Below are 22,813 nucleotides of genomic sequence, written 5' to 3'. Positions count from 1 at the left end.
TCTTTTTGTAGGTTATCTCAAACATTTTAAGAATTATACTAGTTAATGTAAACTGCAAATTTATTCTGGAATTGTTATTATACATTGACTTTGTTTTTAATAAACTTATTAAAAAGTTAGAAAGAAAGAAAAAAAGAAAGAAAGAAAGAAAGAGAGAGAGAGAGAGAGAGAGAAAGAAAGAAAGAAAGAAAGAAAGAAAGAAAGAAAGAAAGAAAGAAAGCACTCCAGTCCATTGTCTAAGACATTGTGAGGTTATTAGGATACTGGAAACCTCTACCAAGAGATTTTCGTAAAAAATGGATGTTTGTGGGTCTCATTTAGACTTTCTTTCATTTCTTTATATTTTATCTTTAATTCTTATTATTTTACTATTCTATAATCATTGTATACTGGGTCTCATACAAAGATTTTATTTTAAATTAAAAAATTCTAAATCTTGTAGAACTTCAAAAAAGACAAAAAAACAAAATAAAATAAAATAAAATAAAATAGAAGCATTGAACTGATCATGGGGTTCCCAAGGGAGGAGTTAGAGTGAAGACCATTGGAGCTGAAAGGGTTTGTGACCCCATGAGGAGAGCAACAATACCAACCAACCACGGCTCCCAGGGTCTAAACCACCAGCCTGGGAGCACTTATGGAGGGATCCACGGCTTCAGCTGAATATGTAAGAGTGGAGGGCCCTGCTGAGCATAGGTGGAAGAAGAGATCCTTGACCTCATGAAGGCTGGACGCCCCAGGGGGTGGGAATTTGAGGGTGGGGAGGTGGAAGTGGGGGTGTGTAGGTAGGGGTTACATCCGCAGAGAAGAAGGAGGAGGGGTGAGGGGTTAGGGGGTTCCTGGGTGGGTGGGGGATGGGGTAAGGGGACAACATATGAAATGTAAATAAAACATCCAATAAAAATAAATAAATAAAAAAGAAGCCATGTCCTCATAATCAATGAGATAATATAGAGAAATATGAAAAAGTTAAAACCTTGTATAAAATAGGGATATCTACTACATTGTGTAATCATTGATTGTAGCTGGACATGAATATGGAAACACAAAGATGACTGTCTGTTAAACCATTAAGAAAAGGATCATCCCATGCCTTCTTTTGACTTCTTGCTCACAATGACTCCTTTTTAGCCTATTAAAGACACTAGAGAGGTGAAAAACTATAAAATACTAGTAAATATCCAAAACTTGGGATGTAATTGTAAGTGTTGCTTTGTTATCTTGTTATTTTCTTGAAGTGTATTGGTTTTAGCTTTGGTCAGTGAATGCTTTCAGGAATATGGCCTGCAGGACCCTTGTAGCTCATCAGGTGACTAGATTTTAGCTGATTCCAAATTCCTTTAGTACTGCTTTTAGTTTATTATACATTTTAATGTTATAAGTAAAACTGATAATCAATGTTGTTTTAGATATCTAGTTCCTTATAATGTCCATGGAAGCAAAACCATATCACCAAATGTTCCACACATTTTTTTATGATCCAGAAATTTGTGCTGAATTTTATTCTGACTACACTTTATGAACTTTTTTCTAAGGGTGGGAAGGGGAAAGTTTTAGAATGAGCAATGAGGGATGACTGTGAGACTAGAAATCATGATAAATTGATTTGGAAACAAGAAATTTGTCTCTGAGGCCTAGCAAGCAAGGGACCAGAAATAGCTGGAGATGTGGCTCCATGGTTAAATGCCTGCTTGGCATGCACAAAGTCCTGGCAATATACAGGAGTTTTCTAGGGTAGTTTAGCCATTGTAAGGTTAATGTGGCACAGAAACTGTGTGACTATCTTACCAATATGCTAATAAAAATGGCAGAACACAGATTTAAGGTGAAGTCTTGTATTCCAGTCCTTACAGCTTTTATTAAGTTGTTTCTGTACCTGAAAGACAAAGTTCAGCATGCCAATGCCTCTTTTGATACTTTATGATGAAGCATGATGCCTTTTTTCTTCTTTGGAGTAAAGAGGACCACAGAGTTGGCTGAAGTGACACTTGATAAACTTGACAATGTCAAAACAGAGGGGACAGTTTCTACAACTTAAAATAACTTTCAACCTGAATCCCATGATTCTGCCATTATTTATCACTGCAAAGCATACAGGATATCCAGGTGCCTCCTCTCAGAGGATTGCTCAGCTCCTATTCCAGATCCATAAATTGCAACTGATTGTGACATCTGTGTCTAGTACATGAAATTATTTAGTCAGGAGCAGCAGACAGGTTAGGCACATACACAATCCAACACTCATCAAGGTGCTTCGTTAAAACCTGTGTCACTTCCACACTTTCATTACCCTCAAGCTCAGCACATGAAAATGGCTAGCAGAAAGAAGTGCTTGATTCTGGGATTAACTGTATTTTTATGGGTTGAATTATATGCACAATATGAAGATCAGAATGTGACATGTAGATTGCTGCGAAAATTTAATTTGACTGGATATGTAGAAGCTGAAAACCATACTATGGTTATTGGAGGACTATTTCCTATACACTCTAGAACCATCCCAACAAATAACTCTGACGAGCAACCCGTATCAGCCATGTGTGAGGGGTAAGTCATTGAGAAATATTTTTTTTCTTTTTTCACATGGTCTGAAAAGATTGATCAGCATGGAAACTGGATTCCAGTTCAAGTTCTTCAAATCTGGCTTTCTCTGACTTTGTCAAAGTTTATAGCGGAAGAGGTTTTCTGTGGTTGATTCTCTGAAAGTTATTCCTAAGAGGGTTCTCTGTTGACCACCAGCAGCAGTATATAAAAGCTTGTTAGACATGTAGAACCAGGGGTTGCATACAACTTTTGCAAAAGAAAATCTACATGTTCAGAAGACTTCTGTTGATGTGTGTGAACACTGAAGTTTGAGAAGCACAGGTGCTGCACAGTGTGATGCAGCCTCACTGTTAATTGTTCAAGTGTGCAGTCTGGGAATCCTGCTTTGTGTCTGAGGAAATGTTCATGATAGGATTCTGAGTTGAAGGAAAACTTCTGTCCTACTGCTGTCTCCTGAAAGACATCATTTGCAAAAAATGAAATTCCTAATACTCAAACATAGAAATCTTTTGTGAGAAAAACAAAATTGGGATAGAGCAGCTGTCCATTAATATATGTATTTTACATACACAGAGGGAGAGATATGTGGGGAGTTTAGATATAAAAAAAATGCCAGAAATTAAAAGAAAACAAAACAATCACCTACAATTCCACTGCTATCACAAAGCATTTTATTTTTTTTTATATATATCCAGTTTTGAGTCTTTTGGGAAATAAATTTATGACTGTGTACATAATTGTACTGTGCAAAACTTAACAAAAACCAATGAATGAAGAAAATTCTCCCCGATACTCACTTACGTACATTGAGATGTTTTCCTTGTTAATCGTTAAGTGGTGTCCATCCCTTCTATGCAGTTTTAATCATAGTAAGATGCCTACTGCCCATTTCAATGCCCATTCTATCCACACTATTGTATCATTTACCTTTCAACGTTTTTTAATAATAGAAAATATTCCCATACAGCTTATAAGCCACCCCTGGATATCGAAGATGATTCTAGTTTTTCCAGTATTGTAAATAACTCAGTTTGGGGCAGATAGGTTTTTTTCCTTTGGGAAGAACTAATTAATTCTTAGGCTAATTTAAATGTGGAGTTACAGGCTCAAATCAGGAGGGTATTTTTCTAGCTCTTAAAATGAAATTCTATCTTACTTTAAAGGATACTGCTGTACTTATTTTGAAGTATAATACCACCAGTGTGAACGTGGAAACTATATCTCAGGATGGTAAAGCCTTTTGTGTTCTAGTCCTCTTCTGTTTTCTGCTTTTCCTTAATTGTGTTATCATCCACAATCTGCTCTCAAAAATACTTATTATCTCTTTAGTCCTTGAATGTTTTTTTTTTTAGTTGGAGGAACTTTCTCTAGGTGTAGTAATGTCTCACCAGGTGTCTGTAGCCCTGTTCCCGTCTTTCTGTCATCCTGCAAGCCTTGGTGTAGGTGTTATAGTCTAGGCTGCATGCTCTTTGAATTTCAGTGCTCATAAGTCTGTTCCCATTACTGTTTGTTTTAATCATGTTGCTTGATTAGTTTTGGTTTTTCCTTTCAAAGATCAACATTTTCTGGATAAGGAAATTGATAACAGAATTTTTATTACTGTATTTATACTATATAACACCAGAGGAACTCAACAGCTGCATAGTAAATGAAAACCAAAACTAAACCAAAGCAAAAATTAAATAGACAGATCTGGGGAGATGGTTCATTTGGTAAAGATCTTGCCTTGCAAGAATGAAGACCTGAGTCAGAGGTCCTAGACCCACACAAAAAAGTTTGGTGTGGTATCAATCTGCGACCCAAGTGCTCAGTAAGTTAGAGCTCTTGATAGCAAGAGAACAGTTACTTAAATAACTGCTTTGCACAAGTTTTGTTAAAGCATGGTCAGAATTCAGAAGAAAAGGGGGGCTAGAGGAAGATGTGTTGGCGTCATTTCTTGTAGAAGGCCTTGAAAACAATATGGTGATGGACTACAGAGGAAAAATGTCCTTTTTTAATGGATGCAGAAAAAATAAGAGGCTCACATTTACGTTTTTACATGAGAACAGCAAGAAGAAAACTTCAGTTAAAGGTCTCTCAACAGTAAGATGCATGCAGTAATTGAAACATAGGATACAGAAACTTACATGCTGACTTTAATAACATCTGTCATAAGTACTTGATGCATTAAAGTTCTTTTTATTGTCATAACAAATATTCAGTGGAAAATAAGCCAAGAATGAGAGAAAAATCATGTCCCTAGGGACCTCCATTGAAGAGAGAAAGTCTGTCAGAAAGGATACTTAGGTGTATTTGATGAAGAGAATTATGACTAGAAGAACAATTTTGAAAAGAAATAACCAGAAATTTCAAAATATTGTAGCATATATGAGACATACATGTTAAGAAAATGTAAATTTGTCACTTATAAGGACAGAATATGCCTAATATTTCAACCTTTTAATATTGTACTGTCATTTGTGAAAATTTGACACATACAGAAAACTGAGGCACCTGCTACTGCTTCAGCAAATGCTGTAATCACTCACTTAACTGGAGATTCTTCCCTAAAAAGTTTCCCCTTTTCCTAACCCCCTTAGAAGTCACTGGCTCAGAACTGCTTTTCCTTTCCAGGTTTAATTTCCGGGGTTTCCGCTGGATGAAAACCATGATCCACACCATCAAGGAGATTAATGAGAGGAAGGACATTTTGCCCAACCATACTCTGGGCTATCAGATCTTTGACACCTGTTTCTCTGTTTCCAAAGCAATGGAGACTGCTTTGGCATTTCTTACAGGGCAGGAAGAAAACAAGCCCAATTTTAGAAACAGCACTGGAAAATATCTAGTAGGAATTATTGGATCAGGAGGATCATCCTTGTCAGTTGCTGCTGGAAGAATTCTGGGGTTGTATTACATGCCTCAGGTAACTTGGAATAATGTGCTATGTACTTAGAAAAATTTACAAATGCTGTACCAGGAGGGGTGGCACAGGCCTTTAGTTACAGAACTTTGGAGGTGGAGGCAGGTGAATCTCTGTGACTTCTGGGTCAGCCTGGTCTACAAAGTGAATTCCAAGACAGTCAGAGCTGTTACACACAGAAAATCTGTCTCAAAAAAAGAAAACAAGGAGAAAGAAAGAAAGAAACAGAGAGAGAGAGAGAGAGAGAGAGAGAGAGAGAGAGAGAGAGAGAGAAGAAAAGAAAAGAAAAGAAAAGAAAAGAAAAGAAAAGAAAAGAAAAGAAAAGAAAAGAAAAGAAAAGAAAAGAAAAGAAAAGAAAAGAGGGGGGAAGAGTGACAGGACAGAAAAACGGAGAGAGAAAAATACAAACAGCATGTAGAAATTATTGCAAATAACAATGTGGTCCAGAGAAGATGAATTAACCTACAACATGAAATGAGTCCAGGTTTTCCCAGTTACTCTGTTCCACCAAACTCAAGCAGTGCACATTATGGCCTATTTAGAGTGACTTGTGATCTCCTGGCACATTATGCTTGCATTTATTACTGGTGCTGTAGTGATGAGGATATTAGCATCTCACTAGTCACCATGCTTCCTGCACTGTGTGGAGCAGAGTAAAGGTCATCCATAAATACTTGGTGGTTGACTCGGGGCTGGAATAAAGCACAGGGTCTCTGTTGATGCTTGTGAATCATGAGCAAAATCATCACACTGACATGCTGAAATGGGCCTAGGAATTTCACATTAGCTAACTTAGTTATTTTAAACCTAAAGAGAGTAGCATGTTTCAATACAAAAATTATTAGGAAAATAAAGGGATCTAGAATTACTTCAAAGGCAGTGTCATTAACAGGTCAGGATGTATTGATATAAATGACAAAAAGATTATTGGTGATACTGACTTAGTGGCAGTATTTTACTCACCTCTCCTTCCTCCATTCTCCACTCCCTCTTCTCATCTTTTCTTCCTTCTTTCCCTTTCTTTCTTTCTTTCTTTCTTTCTTTCTTTCTTTCTTTCTTTCTCCCACCCTTTCTTTCTTTCCTTTTCTCTTGTGACACTCGAGATAAAATCCAGGAACTTGTTTTTTGTAGACAAATGCTACATTAATGACCCATAACCCCAGCCCAACTTAGTATTTAATTTAAAGGCAGATGAGTTGGTATATATGTTAGTGATGGATTTCATGTACCTCATCCAAACTTCACCTGCTATGATCTCTATCTTCCAGTAAACTCTAATGAACTGAAACACAGCCTAGAACGTCTATATAGATTTTTCCATATTTTTTAGTAAATCTGGAAAAATTCTTAAATCTTCTGTTTAATGCCTTTATGTTAAAAAACAAAAACATATAGCTTATCATTATTTTAATTTTCTTGTAGGGTAAACAAAAACTCAGAAGGTACAAGTAACAAGATTTTATATGATAAATAATTCACCAAGCCTCAGAAATCTGATACCATTTCTTCTTAAAGGGATTCCTTTCTACATAATACTTTCCATGAAGCTGCTTTTTGTGTGATTAGAAAGAATACAAACATTAACCAGCGGAATGCAGTATTCGTGAAGGAATAAATTGGAGCTAAAGAATTATATAACATCACATTGCAAGTTATGCCTTAGTACATGAGAAATAGGAGAGGAATAGGATAGGAGAGAAAGTAACACGGGTTTTTTTTGGGGGGGTCAGCAAATGAAGGGTACACTACAGCAAAGACACATGAAAGAATGTCAGTAATACATGCTCACCTGATCTTCATGCCTAATGCTAAATGCTAAGTATGAAGGAGGACTACTGAGCAAGAGAGGAAGGCATGCTTTTCATTTATCTGGCTATGTACTTTAAAAAGAAAGTTTCTGGTAACCTTGTGGGAGAATAGTGTTTAGGCTTCCAATTGTAGTAATCCGTTCTATCATCTCTCTCAAGTCAAGTTTTAGGACATACATACTCAGGAGTCCTGACAGCAGGAAATTAAAAGAGAGAAGAAAGAACAGAATGGAAGTAAGGGAGCAGAAGTGAGACCAGTAGAGCACATAGGAGACAAACTCGTGCTACTGAGCAGATTGAGACTTGGGCTCAGTCCATCATCTCTGCACATGAGATGCTAAAACTCATGAAAAGACTGAATATCCTCACTCAGGGGACTCAACAATGTCAAGGAAGGTGAAGGAAAATGTAAGTTACCTTCTTGACACTGCTGTGGTCTCACCCATGAAAAGCAATGATATTGAGTGTCATCTTAACAATTGGCATCCCTGATCCAACAAGTAGAAACACCAGTAGAAAATCATTGTCTACAAAAAGATCAAAGAAAGGACTGGTCAGCTCCCTCCCTCTCAATGTTCTGAAGATATTGAAGAGTTGGCTCCTGCTTCCTAGTAACTATAAATATTTTTTATTTTAGGTGGGTTATACTTCTTCCTGTGCAATTCTTAGTGACAAATTCCAGTTTCCATCTTTTTATCGCTCAGTACCCAGTGATAAGATCCAGTCTGAGGCCATGGTGAATCTTATCAAACACTTTGGTTGGGTCTGGGTAGGTGCTATTGCAGCTGATGATGATTATGGAAAATATGGAGTAAAATCCTTTAGGGAAAAAATGGAGAGTGCCAACCTCTGTGTTGCTTTCTCTGAAACCATTCCAAAAGTCTACTCCAATGAGAAAATGCAAAAAGCTGTTAAGGCAGTAAGGACTTCTACTGCCAAAGTCATTGTGCTTTTTACTTCTGACATTGACCTCAGTCCATTTGTGCTGGAAATGATTCATCATAACATAACTGACAGGACATGGATAGCCAGCGAAGCCTGGATTACCTCAGCTCTCATTGCAAAGCCTGAGTATTTTCCATATTTTGGTGGAACCATTGGATTTGCAATACCAAGAAGTGTTATACCAGGACTAAAAGAATTTCTTTATGATGTCCACCCTAGCAAAGATCCAAAGGATGTCTTGACCATTGAATTCTGGCAAACTGCTTTTAACTGTACCTGGCCCAACAGCAGTGTGCCTTACAATGTGGACCACAGAGTGAACATGACTGGTAAAGAAGACAGGTTGTATGACATGTCTGATCGGCTCTGCACTGGAGAGGAGAAGCTAGAAGATCTGAAAAATACTTATCTGGATACATCTCAGCTAAGAATCACCAACAATGTTAAACAAGCAGTGTATCTTATGGCCTATGCCCTGGATCGTTTAAGCACTTGTGACTTATTGGAACAACATAGGAATAATACAGCATGTTCACATATACCTGACTTTGAGCCCAGGGAGGTACGTTATTTGACTCTATGGTATAGCAAGTGGTAAAATCCAGGTTTGCTGACAAGTGCATACCATTGAAACGGCTGATTTGCTTCCATATGATTTTATAACATCAGAATTTGAATGACCTGATTGTTCATTTTACATCCTCATTTCTTATAAATTTACTAGGTTTGTTGTCAATAATAACAAACCTGTCTCAGACCAAAAAAAAATAAAAAAAAATGCTGCTTTTCTTCACAGAAATGAAACATAAAAGTATCTAAGAGTAAAGTAAGAGGTAGTGACTCTGGTTACTTCCTTTGGTCTGTTCCGCATATACAATATGCAACTTGTTATCTATGGTAACTACTTGGGTTTCAAGTACATCATGCTGATGTTAGGAAAAGAATCGTATGTCCCACCAGGTTAGAATAAGTCCTGGCTATTATACACAATTTTCCTTATACTCCAGAACTTTTATCTTAATGGTTGTTCATATCTATCTTGAAAGAAATACTAGAGGATGATTTCTTCATACAGTGTAGTAGGAGCCACACAAAAGGATAGACGTCAAGGGGTACAGATTATAGGAGTTATCTGGGACATTCGCATCCACTGTGCCTGTCCTTATCTGCTGTCAAACAATTCATGTTGGTACCCAGTAGCCCAAGTGGTCTTGCCAAGAGTAGTCTCATCCACAATTGCCTGCTTGTTTCTGTTCATATCTCCCTCTTATAAGAAATATAGAATTTGAGCATCCCTGCTTTGGACATCTCAGTCCCACAGGAGGTTCACTTAACATCACTAATATGTCACTTCTTTCTTGCCTATCATTATCTATTTACTCTTACATAACAACCTGTCATATCAGAAGCCACATTGGCTGGGACGCTTAAATTTCCACCTAACTTTCATATTCAGGTTGCTCTATACAATATTCACTGCTGGCTGTTCTTAGTAGTCCAGGTAACACTCATTGTTACTCAACCCCTTTACCACACATTCTCTTACATTTCATTTGTTTAGTGTCTTCTTATCCTTGATACTTTGTTTTAAAGTTTTACTTTATTTTATTTTATCTTACTTAATATGTGTGAGTGTTTCCCTGTGTGCATTTTTGTGTACCATAAGCATGACTGTAACCACAGTGATCTGAAGAGGGAGCTCAGGGGATCTGAGGTTAGGATAAGTCCTGGATGGTTGGGAAGCATTGGGTGCTTTAAATCAAACCTGAATCCTCTGCAAGAGCAATAAATGTTCTTAATCAATGATCCATTCCTCCAGTATCCATAATAATTTTAATCAGCACTGGTCAGGTATTTTTAGACTGATTTTCAGTTTAGGTTTGTCTAATTTTTATTATGATTAAGTTATACATATACATCATTTGGTGATGATATTGTGTGTTTTTAGATTTATTTTCTTTTATGCATATAAATGTTTTGTCTACAAGTACTTATTTGGGCCACATGTATGCCTGGTGCAAATGGAGGTCAGAAAAGGGCATTAAATCCCCTGAAACTGTAGTTATAGGCAATTATGAGTTTCCATATTGGTCCTGGTGTTAAGTCTTGTTATCTACAAAATCAACAAGTGCTATAAATATCTGAGTAATTCTCCAGCCTTAATTGTGTCCCTTTTAAATATTGCATAAAAGAGGTCAAATGATGTAATTACCTTTCATTTTGCTGTCAAGTGATGCCATCGTTTTTCTCATCAGAAAGTATTAAGTTTCCCTATGGAAATAATAATTATCTTGTGGTAGTCACTCATGCCCTCTCTCCACTCTTTGCCATCACTCATGTAACTCATGACTTCTTCCTAGCTGAGACATTATTGCCTTGAATTTAAAGGTAGCTTGGACTACATTGTGAGTTCCAGGTCCACCAGAGATACAGGGTAAAACCTTCTCTCAAAACTCAAAACAAAATGAGAACTGCAATTATCCTTCTAGAGACTATTGTGCAGCTGTAAAGCTGTCTCGCTTCTTTATACTTTGTCCATCCACGTGACCATTGAAAATTAATCTTGTGCTAAATACATATGATATCTTTGCTGCTGAAATAGGATTCTTCTGCCATTTTCTCATTCTACTCACATGTGATCTGGCCTTCTACTTTTTCTCTACATATCAAGATAGAATCCAGGAATTTTTTTCTTCTATGAGTGTTAATCCACAATCTATTTATTTATTTTGCTTCCAAAAGCTCCCAAAGTGTTATGAGCCACTTTGAGTAGGCGCTAGTTTCTTTTACTGACCTTTCCTCTGTTATTTCTAAGGCCTACCTATTTTTGAAACCTCTGAACATAACATTACATTACAATACATTACAATACATTACAATACATTACATTACATTACATTACATTACATTACATTACATTACATTACATTACATAATTACAGCTTCATTCTGTACTTCCTCTGGTCCAGATTTAAAGTATGTTAGTTCTGTAAAAAATGCTTTTTCCAGTAACTAACATGGGACTTAGAAATGATGCAGGTCTGAATGCTAAGGAAGCTGATTAGAGTTTTATTAGCAATATTATCCAACCTAGAATCACCTGGAAAGAGGAAATGTCAATGGAAGCATCTCCTAGATCACATCGCCTCATGTCTGTAAAAGCTTGCCTCCATTTATGATTGATGTAGGAGGGCTCAGTCCACTTTGTGCAGCACCATCTACAGGCAGATGCGACTGGACTTTATGAGAAAGATGGCTCATCACACATCAAAGAGACAAAGCCAATAAGCAGAATTTCTCTCTGGTTAAGCCTGTAGATTCCTGAACCTGATTTCCATCCATGATTGACTATGAGCTGGAAATATAAACCAAATAACTCTTTCTTCCCCCAGATTGTTTTTGGTCACAGTATTTGTCACTAGAACTAGAGTAGATATGTTCACTGGTACTAATAAAGTTCTAATACATACACAATGATAAATATTTTTTAGATGTCAAAGATATCATTTTACTAGAAGTCCTTTGTATGTTTCTATCATGATAAATAATACTCTTGAATACTGAACAATGGTCCTATAGCTTATCTGAACACTAAAATGCTAAATTTAAATTTGCTCAAAGAAACAATTATTTCAGGTGAAAAGGCTTTAAAGATGGGGTAAGGACAACATAATATTAAGATGAAAGTCAGTCATTGTCCACATCAAGGGTTGTTCTTCCTCATATAGCACCTTATGCTAACAAGTTTAAAAAAATTAACTCCTTACAGTGAAGGATAATATATAAACAGAAAAAACTGGTAAATGTGACAATGTAAAACATTTGTTTAACAGAAACCAAAATATATACAGAGTCTTTATGTTTCAAGCTTATTGTACCAATAGACAAGACTAGAAAACCTTTGAAATTCTGTTATTTACTTGAACATTTCTAAATTACACTGCTTTTTGTCTTCCTTATATTACTTCTCCTGTACTTTCCCCTTATTCTCCTCCTGAGACAAATTTACACCGTGTACATCAGTCAACTTACATCAGTCTATGGGATTAGGGTCATGCCCAATACCCACCTGGCATTCTAAATTCTTGAGAAATACATGATGTTAGAGAAAAGTGCCCTACCATCTAAAAGGTTCAAGCAAGTGAAATTTTAGGAAGGCTGATCTAGGGAAGAGTCTGACTGTGGAAGTCTTTGACCATTTATTTGCTTGATTATTGATAAGATGTGGGGAGAACATCTCCTGGATTAAGCATAAAATTAAGTGTTCATGATTTCTGACATACATTTCATTATAATAGAGAAGAATAAACAGGGAAAGAGTTTGAAGAAAAACAAGAAGCCAGGTGACACAAAGTAGCCCCAGGGACAAATGGTGACTAAAACACTTTTTAAATATATTCACTTAGTAAATTCATTCATGTACATAGCCATAATCCCTATGATAAATATTAGGAAGAATAATTATCTTCTTTTTACAAACCAAGCAAATAATGCTTGCTAAATGTGTGCCTTCCTTGTGGTCACAATATTTAACAGAGCCAAAAGACATCAGATACTCAGACTCAATTTTGTAGGTTCTTTCTATCAGCTTCTATAGTCTTGCTGGTCTGTGGAGTGATTGTGACCACACTACATCCTTTGGTAGAGAAATCCAAGTGCAGCATGTAGTGCAGATGGAAATGAAGGATATGCCCTGTGTAAAGGATTTTCTTTACACTAAAATAAAACATCCTCTTACCTACCTAAAGTTAATCAGGTAAGGAGTGAGTTAGACAAAGGTTGTTTTCTCATTGAGAAGAAAGAATTCTTCTCAATGTCTCTTTAATCCTAGAGATTTAACATCAGTCCCATGAAATATTCTGCCACTGGCCATGGCCATTTCTGCACAGTGGAAGCTTAGAATGCAGAGGCATACACTCAAGGCAATTTCCTGCTAATGCTAAGAGTCGAGCTAAAGTGGAGTGTGAGTGTGGTGGTTTGTATATGGTTGTTCAGCTGAGTGGCAATATTAGGAGGTGTGGGCTTGTTGGAGTAGGTGTGACATTGTTGGAGAAATTGTCTCTCTGTGGGGGTGAGCTTTGAGACCCTCCTTCTAGTCAAGTGGGAGCCAGTCTGTTCCTGGCTTCCTTGGGATGAAGATGTAGAACTCTCAACTCCTCCAGCACAATGCCTGCATGGACACTGCCATGCTTCCTGCCTTGATGCTAATGGACTGAATCTCAAAACTTCTAAACAGCCCCAACTAAATGTTGTTCTTTATAAGATTGTGTGGTAATGGTGTCTCTTCACAGCAGTAAAATCCTAACTAAGATACTGAGAAATGAAGAATTTCCAGTTTCTCAAGTCAGTCAGTCATTACTTCCTCAACATTCTTTCTGCAATAGCAACTGTGATGTGACAAAACTTTTCCTGTGGAGGTGCAACACACACATGTACTTCACTCCAGATAGGAAGTCCTAAACACACCACATTCAGACACCACCAAAGACCAACTCAGTGAACCAATAATTTTATTGAGGTTACTTAAAGGAATATGAATCAAGGGTTAGTTACAGAAACAGAAATTACTCTAAGACAGATGCAAAACCAAGGCTCTCTTCAGCTGGGTAACATCTCACAAAAACTGAGAACTTGTAGCATTGTCCTCTCCAGCAGGGCATTAAACAGGGATCCGGGGAGATCACCTGAAAGAGAAAGTGGGGGACAGTCTGACGCAAAGAAGGAGGTCTGTCTATAGTCTGATCAAATCCCCGATTTTACTTTTTTCACACAGGGATTATATACACAAAAAAGGCAGGATGTGAGGAAGGGGATGACGCAGGAGCATAGGTGTTCAGGAGGAGTACAGATATCTTCCAGAACAGAGTATCGGCTGAATGAAGGTTTAGGGGACATGTCATTATGACTCTGACTGTGATTTACTTGTTCTTATCTAAGTTGGTACTATCCATCAAGGTTACCTATCTACAAGGTCTATAACTATTTAGCCTGGCAATTTTCTACCAAAGCTGCTTGTTTACAATAGCGTCTAGTCATCTGTTTCAGTGTTTTTCCACAGAGATCCAAGACTTTGTGTTAGCAGGCATCTATGTCAAGCCTATTGCTGATTTTAGGCCTATGGCTGATTTTAGGCCTTCAGTGTATAAACAGGGCTGCCCCTGACAGAGCACGGCCTTCAGGCAGCTCTAAGGAGAATCCTTCCTAAGTTAGTGTAAATAACTTCCAGGCAGCTCAGCTGATTTCTGTTTCTCCCCAGCAAACAGACTGGTCTCCGGAGTTTTCTTTGCACGATGTTTTGTCAGAGTCTTCTTTGTACTTTAAACACAGTCTGGGAAGGACTCTCAACTTTCATAGCTTTATCTGGCAGGGCACTATCTAATGAATCTGCTCAGTTTCATGGACTTCCCAAAGCTATTTTGAGATATTTACCTTACTACTTAAAGAATTTCCCTGAAAACAATAAACTTTCTGAATGTGGGAGGAAACTGTTACACAACAGCAACATAAACTTGTTGAATTTAACTTTTAGCATCTGATTGTTCAGTCTCTCTACTAGACTGAGGTTTTCAAAAGAAGGAAATGGTTGTGGACATTTGTATCCTTACACAGGGAAAGTGGGTAAAGGAAAAGAAAATATTCTAATCATCTCCAGTCTCTTGATAAGAAGCTACACTACTGTTAAACCTTAGTATAAACTTACACCACGCTCACAAAAACATGCAATTTGAGTATACGTCATAGGTAAATTAATGTCTCAAATTTTCTGGATGTTTTGTGTTAGAAACTTTTTAGCTTTCCATTTTCTTTTACCAATGTATCAATTTCTTTTATGGTATCTTCTACACCTGAGATTCTCCCTTCCATCTCTTGTATTCTGTGGGCAATACTTATTTCTACTTCCTGTTGCCGTTCCTAGGTTGTCCATCTCTAGGATTATCTAGATTGTGTTTTTTAATTGCTTCTATTTCTGTTTTTAGGTATTGAACAGTTTTATTTATTTCTTTCCTTTGTTTGATTGTATTCTCTGTATTTCTTTATATTTAAAGAAGGAGGCCCCAAGTCTATGGAGTTGTCTTTAGCCTCCTAGCAATGGGGAATATGGAACCTGAAGTTGCTACTTCCTGTAGCCAGACAGGACTCACAGAACAGAATAAGAACAACAACCTACCCACAAAACTTTCCCCCTAAAATGTGTCCTGACTACAAGAAATACAGGAAAAAGATGGAGCAGAGACTGAGGGAATGGTCAACCAATGACTGGTCCAAATTGAAAGCCATCCCATGAGCAAGAACCAATACCTGACACTATTAATACTATGTTACTGTTTCAGACAGAATTCTACCATAACTTTCCTCTGAAAGACTCAGCTCAGCAACTAATAGAAACAGACCCAGAGACCCACAGCCAAACAATAGATGGAGTTTCTGGAGTCTTGTGAAAAAGTTTGGAGATGGATTGAGGAACATAAAAGGGATAGAGACTGCACAGGAAGACCACAAGTCAACTAAACTAGAACCTTGGGAGCTTTCAGGGATTTAACCACCAACCAAAGAGCAAGCATGGGCTGGATCCAGCCCCTCCCAACACCTGCACATATGTATCAGATGTTTAGCTTAGTCTCCATGCAGGTACCTCAACAACTGGAATAGAGGCTGTCCCTGAATCTGTTGCCTGCCTGTGGACCTCAGTCCCTTAACTAGGCTCCCTTGTCTGGCCTCAGTGAGAGGGGTTGCACAGTATATTGATGTGCCTGGGTGAAGTGATTTTCAAAGGGGTTGGGAACTCCCTATTCTCAGAGGAGAAGTGAAGTGGGGAAGAGCTGTGTTAAGGGGAAACTGGAAGTAGACAGGGGCTAATATTGGGGTGTAAGTGAATAGATAGATAGATAGATAGATAGATAGATAGATAGATAGATAGAGGGAAGGTAAATGGAAATTGTCCACTGCCCAAAGTTAAGGAAAATAGGTAAAGTTAGATTATACAAATTATTTAACCCAGTATGTCTATAATACTATTTATTTGTTGTAATAGCTTAATGTTTTATCATGATATTAAAATAACATGATATTATTAATGAGATAGGGTTTATTTTTTACTTTTTTCTTCCTCTTCCTTATTAGCTACTGCCTTACTTTATGAAATTGAAAATTACTACCCATGATGGAGCAGAAATAGAACTTGATAGCAATGGAGATATAGACAATGGATATTATGATATCCTCAATTGGCACATGGGTAATGCTGGAGAAATCACCTTTGTCAAGGTTGGAGAATATAAATTTTCACCTTCAAAACAAGAACTTGTTCTTCCAAAGAACTCATCATTGTTTTGGAACACTGAATCTTCAACGGTTAGTTGGTCTGACCTATTTTGATTATATATAGAGAAAAAACTATTTTTTTCATGCACTAAATAAATGTAAAACACCTGACATTTTTGCCATATTCCAGTTGAATTTCCTTAGTGTAACATATATTTTTCATGTTGTTCTTTGTCTAATTAGAATTTAAAGAATCCATGTTATGCTAAAATATATGAAAATTTTAATATACTTTAGTAGTGTATTGATATTGTATTGATATTTTGAGGATGTTTCAATGAAAATTAGAAATTTTATTTTTATCTTCTGTATTAACATTGGGTTTATGTATTTTTCATGATTCTTACATTTTAGTATTTTAATATGATTTTAATTAACCTATTTGTTTTCTTTTTTATGATTTGTTTTACAACCCAACTGCAGTTTCCCCTCCACCCTATCCCCACCCCACACCCCACCTGTTTCTGTCCAACCCCTCCATCTTCTCTTCCTTTATTTCTATTCAGTAAAGGGCAGGCCTCCTGACAGCTCTGGTGCTGCTCATAGTACCGAGTTTGGGCATAAGCCTAGGGGATTAAATACTCAGACTCGGGTCATCCGTTATGAGAGAATGCCAAAGCTTTTACTGAGCAGGTTCAATATATACACCAAGCCAGGGAAGGAAAAATAGGAACTCAAGAAAAAACAGGAACTCAGCTGGGGAGGAATAGGATGTCAAGTGTAAATTCTCTTCCTGGAGAACCATGCCTTAGTCAGGATGTTTTGATCCTAGAGGAACCGCAGAATGTTACATAGTAGACAGCAGCATATGGAAAGGCTCAGCCAGGGCATAGCAGCCCCTTGGGGTTCTACAGCTTCCCATGGATATCAACTAAACATAGCATATCAAGTTGTATTATGACTAGGCACGTCCCCTTTGTATTAAGACTGGACAAGGCAACCCAGTATGAGAAAAAGGGTCCCAAAAGGCAATAAAAGAGTCAGAGAGAGCCCCTGTACCCACTGTTAAGAGTCCCACAAGAAGACCAAGCTACACAACTGTAACAAATATGCAGAGGGCCTAGGTCAGTCCCAGGCAAACTCACTGTCAGTTTAGTCTCTCTGAGCTTCTAAAAGCCCAGGTTAGTCAATTCTGTGGGTTTTCTTGTGTTGACCTTCCCCCTCTGGTTCCTGTAACTCCTCCTCTCCCCTTATTTGGCAGGATTTTCTGAGTTTCTCCTAATATTTGGCTGTGGGTGTCTGCATCTGTTTCCATCACTTGCTGGATGAAGCCTCTCTATTGACAGTTGAGCTAGTTACCAATCTGAGTATAGCAGAATAGCCTTAAGCATCATTTCGTTGACTTTTTTTTTTGTGCCAGTGTTTATCAAGTGTGAGCTTCCTCGATTCCTCTTGTAGCATGGGTCTCAGGTTAAACCAGTCATTGGTTGCTCAGTCCCATAATTTCTGTGCAACTTTCAACCCAGCACATCTTGTAGGCAGGACAAATCTTGTAGATGGCTAGGTTGGTGCCTAATCCTTCCAATTGCCTGGTTAGCAGAAGTAGCCAGTTAAGGCTTCACATCCTCCTTTTCTAGAAGCCTTAGATAGAGTCATTCTCTTAGATTCCTGGGAGTTTTCCATTACACTGTGTTACTAGTTTGTCCCCTAGATGATCTCCAATTCAGGTAGCTGTCTCAGGATTCTCTCCCTCCAATCTCCCTCATCTGATCTCTCCTGTTCCCATCCTCCACCCACAATGTCTATTCTGTTTCTCCTTCCCAGAGAGATGCATACATCCGACTTTGAGCTCTCCTTGTTACTTAGCTTCTCCGGGTCTGTGAATAGTAGCATGGATATCATTTACTTCACAGCTAATGTCCACTCATAAGTGAATACATACCATGTTTGACTTTTGAGTCAGGGTTACAACATCCAGGATGATTTTTTTTCTAGTTCCATCTATTTGTCTGAAATTTTCATAATGTCATTGTTTTTAACAGCTGAGTAATATTCACATTATGTATATGTGCCACATTTTCTTTATGCACTCTTTAGTAGAGGGACATGTAGGTTGTTTCCAGTTTCATGCTATTATGAATATGCTGCTATGAATATAATTGAGTAAGTGTCCTTGTGGCATAGTGGAGTGTCCTTTGGTTATATACCCAGGAGTGGTATACCTGGGTCTTCAGGTAGGTTGTTTTCCAACTTTCTGAGAAACTGCCATATTAATTTCCAAAGTGGCTGCGCAAATTTGCACTCCTACCAGCAATGGAAAAGCATTCCCCTTGCTCCACATCCTTGCCAACATGAGCTGTCACTTGTGTTTTTGACCTTATCCATTCTGAAAGTGTAAAATGGAATCTCAAAGACATTTTGCTTTGCAGTTCACTGATGGCTAAAGATGTTGAACATTTAAGTGTTTACTGCCATGTGAGATTCTTTTTGTTGAGAATTCTCTATTTAGATCTGTACCCCATTTTTAATTGGTTTATTTGGTTTGTTAATATCTAGTTTCTTGAGCTCTTTATATATTTAAAAATTAATCCTTCAAGCCTGACTGCATATGGGTTGTTGGCAAAAGTATCCACTCTCCAGGAAAGAGACATCAGGATGGGTATGGCCCTCATGCCTCACTGGACAAAGACAGGGGGACTGGAGCCATTACAAGGTCCCCTTCAAATACTGGAGGTCAGGCTTCTATTCCTGCCTTTGCAAGATCAGAATTGCCACAGCCCTTCTATACTTAGAGAAGGGAGGAGATGCCAGGGGTATCCCTGCTTACACACTGAAGGCCTAAAATCAGCCATAGGCCTAAAATCAGCAATAGGCCTGTCATACATGCATGCTAACACAAAGTCTTGGGTCTTTGTGGAAAAACATTGAAACAGATGGCTACAAGCTATTGTAAACAGGCAGTTTTTGTAGATATTTGCCAGCCTGAGTAGTCATAGACCTTGTAAATAGGTAGCCTTGGTGGATACTACCAACTTAGATAAGAACAAGTGAATCATAGGCAGAGTCATAGTGACCTGTCCCCTGAACCTTCACCCAGACGATACCCTGTTCTGAAAGATATCTGTATTCCCCCTGAACACCCACGCTCCAGTGTCATCCCCTTCCTCATGTCTTGCCTGTTTGTGTTTATAACCCCTGTGTGAATAAGTAAAAATTACAATTTGAATTAAATAAATAAATAAATAAATAAATAAATGAAATGAAATGAAATGAAATGAAATGAAATGAAAAAAATTCTCAGAATGTACTGGCTGATAGTCACCTGACCCTCTGGAAAGTCCCAGGTAGAATTCAAATGCTTATTATGCTTGCTAGCTAATAGATTTAAAGGTCAATATGCTTAGGCAGTAAGTTTGAACTGTAACCTTGCTGATGTAATGTGGGCATCTAAAAAGTATAAAAACTGATTGTAATAGCCATTTTGGGTTATCTTCTTGTCACTTGCTTTGAGGGACTGATTGAGGGTTGACCCCTACGTGCTGGAAAATAAACCTCTTGCTTTCAAAAAAAAAAATTAGTCCCTTTACAGGGTTAGTTCCAGGACAGCCAGGGCTATACAGAAAAATTAGACCTTTGTCATAGGTGAGATTGATAAAGATCTTTTGCCATTCTGTAGGTTGCAGGATTGTCTGAAGGGCACTGTGCGTTGCCTTACAGGAGGTTTCAGTTTCATGAGCTCTCATTTATTAGTTGTCGCTCTTAGTGCCTGCCCTATTGGTGTTCTGTTCAGGAAGTTGTCTCTTGTGCCAATGCATTCAAGGCTATACCTCACATTTACTTCTATAAGATTCAATGTATCTGGATCTTTGTTGAAAACTTTAATATACTACGCTTGCGTTCTTTACATGATGATAGCTATGGATCTATTTGCATTCTTCTACATGCCTACATACAATTAGAAAAGTCTTTCTGAGTCTTTAGGATCAGGGTGACTGTGATCATCCAGACAAAAACTACACGGAGAAATAATAAAGCTAACAGATATTATGACTCAAATGGACTTAACAGATATCTGCAGAACATTTCACCCAAACACAAAATAATATATATCTGTCTCAGAACTCCATGAAACAGTCTCTTAAACTTACCACACACTTGCTCACAAAGCAAAGCTGAACAGGTTGGATGATCCTGTAAAATAAATTTGACAATGTTCTTTCTGTTTTGATTTTGTAAAATAATTTGGAAAATATTGATTAGCTCTTCTTTGAAAGTCGGGTAGAATTCTATGCTAAAATCTTCTGGCCCTGAGGTTTTTTTTTTAAAAGACTTATAATTATTGTGACTATTTCTATAGGTGTTATTGGTCAATTTAAATTGTTTATCTGATCTTGATTTAACTTTGGTAAATGGTCTCTATCAAGAAATTTATCCATTTCTTTTAGATTTTCCAATTTTGTGGAGTACATGTTTTTAAGTATGACCTAATAGTCCTTTGAATTTCCTTGGTGTCTATTGTTATGTCTCCCTTTTCATTTCTAATGTTAACTTAGATATTTTTCTCTGCCTTTTAGTTAGTTTGGATATAGGTATGTCTCTTTTGGTGATTTTTTCTAAGAACTCACTCTTTGTTTCATTGATTCTTTGTATTGTTCTCTTTGTTTCTGTTTTTTTTTTTTTATTACAGCCCTCTGTTAACTATTTCCTGCCATTTACACCTCTTGGGTGTGTTTGCTTCATTTTGTTCTAGAAATTTCAAGTATACTGTTAAGTTACCAGCATGAGATCTTTCTAATTTCTTTATAAAGGCACTTAGTACTATGAACTACCATTGCTTTCATTGTGTCCCTTAAGTATGGGTATGTTGTGCATAGATTTTCATTGGATTCTAGGAGGTCTTTAATTTCTTTATTTCTGCCTTTACCCAGTGATAATTCAGTAGAGACCTGTTCATTTTCCATGCATTTGTAGGCTTTTTGTTGTTTCTAGTTCTGTTAAAATCTAGCTTTAACCTATGGTGGTCTAATCAGATACATGGGGTTATTTTTTTAATCTGGTCAGACTTGCTTTGTGACCAAGTGTGTGGTTAAGTTTCAGAGACTGATCCATGGGGTTCTGAGACAAATATATGTTCTTTTGTGTTTGGATGAAATGTTCTACAGATATCTACTAAGTCCATTTGAGTCATAATATCTGTTAACTTCATCATTTCTCCATTTAGTTTTTGTCTGAATAATCTGTCAATTGGTGAGTGTGGGATGTTGAAGTCTCCCAATATTAATGTGTGAAGTTCAATGTGTAATTTAGGCTTTAGTAATGTTTCTTTTACAATGTGGGTGCCCTCATATTTGAAGCATAAATGTTTAGAACTGAAATGTCTTCCTGGCAAATTTTTCATTTTTGAGTGTGAAGTATCCTTCACCATCTCTTTTGATTAATTTTAGATGGAGGTTTATTTGGTTAGATAGTCGAATCACTACATCAGCTTTCTTTTTGGGTCCATTTGCTTAGAAAATCTTTTCCCAACACTTTACAATGAAGTAATGTCTATTGTCGATGATAGGGTGTGTTTCTTTTGTGCAGCAGAAGGATGGATCCTCTTATTACATCCACTCTCTTAACTTGTATCTTTTTATTGGGGAACTGAGTCTATTGATATTGAGAGACATTGATGCCAAATGATTGTTAATTCCTGTTATTTTGGTAGTGGTGGTTGTGTGAATATGAGTGTGTGTGTGTGTGTGTGTGTGTGTGTGTGTGTTTCCCTTCTTTTGATTTTGTAAATGTGATATTATTTATTTTCATGGGTATATTTAACCTCCTTACATTGGAGTTTTCCTTCTAGCACCTTCGGTAGGGCTCAATTTAAAAATGAATACTGTTTAAATTTTACTTTGTCATGAAATATCTTGTTTTCCTCATCTATGGTGATTGAAAATTTTGCTGAGTACAGTCGTCTAGGCATTTGTGGTCTCTTAGAGCCTATAAAAGATACATCCAGATCCCTTTTGCCCTTTAGAGTTGCCACTGACAAGTTGGGTATAATTCTAATAAGTCTACTTTTATATGTTACTTGGACTTTCCCTTTGTAGGTTTTTATATTCTTTTTTTTTGTTCTGTACATGTGGTGCTTGTTTATTGTTGTTGTTGTTGTTGTTGTGTGTCAGGGGGACTTTTCCCATGGTCCAACCTACTTGGTGCTCTAGAAGCACTTTGTACCTTTATACATATCTCCTTTTTTAGGTTAGGAAATTTTTCTTTAACTGTTGAAAACATTTTCTGGGCTTTGAATTAGGAATCTTCCTCTTCTTCTTCTTCTTCTTCTTCTTCTTCTTCTTCTTCTTCTTCTTCT

At 37.3% G+C, this 22,813-nt stretch overlaps 1 protein-coding gene across 1 annotated transcript in view; it reads left to right on the top strand.

The window, feature by feature from the left end:
* The first annotated feature begins 2,311 nt into the window (after positions 1 to 2,311).
* The window catches only part of LOC114617887 (vomeronasal type-2 receptor 1-like), a 25,507-nt gene continuing 5,005 nt past the window's right edge, over positions 2,312 to 22,813 (top strand). The window contains exons 1-4 of the mRNA XM_028763566.1: positions 2,312 to 2,547; positions 5,158 to 5,449; positions 7,892 to 8,761; positions 16,321 to 16,551. Coding sequence (XP_028619399.1) covers positions 2,312 to 2,547; positions 5,158 to 5,449; positions 7,892 to 8,761; positions 16,321 to 16,551 — 1,629 coding nt within the window. The remainder of the gene's footprint in view (positions 2,548 to 5,157; positions 5,450 to 7,891; positions 8,762 to 16,320; positions 16,552 to 22,813) is intronic.

The sequence above is a fragment of the Grammomys surdaster genome, unplaced genomic scaffold (assembly GCF_004785775.1).
Source record: "Grammomys surdaster isolate TR1022 unplaced genomic scaffold, NIH_TR_1.0 139, whole genome shotgun sequence".
Taxonomy (NCBI): Eukaryota; Metazoa; Chordata; class Mammalia; order Rodentia; family Muridae; genus Grammomys; species Grammomys surdaster.
The sequence above is the reverse complement of the archived record's forward strand: the minus strand, read 5'-3'. Positions and strand labels throughout refer to the sequence as shown.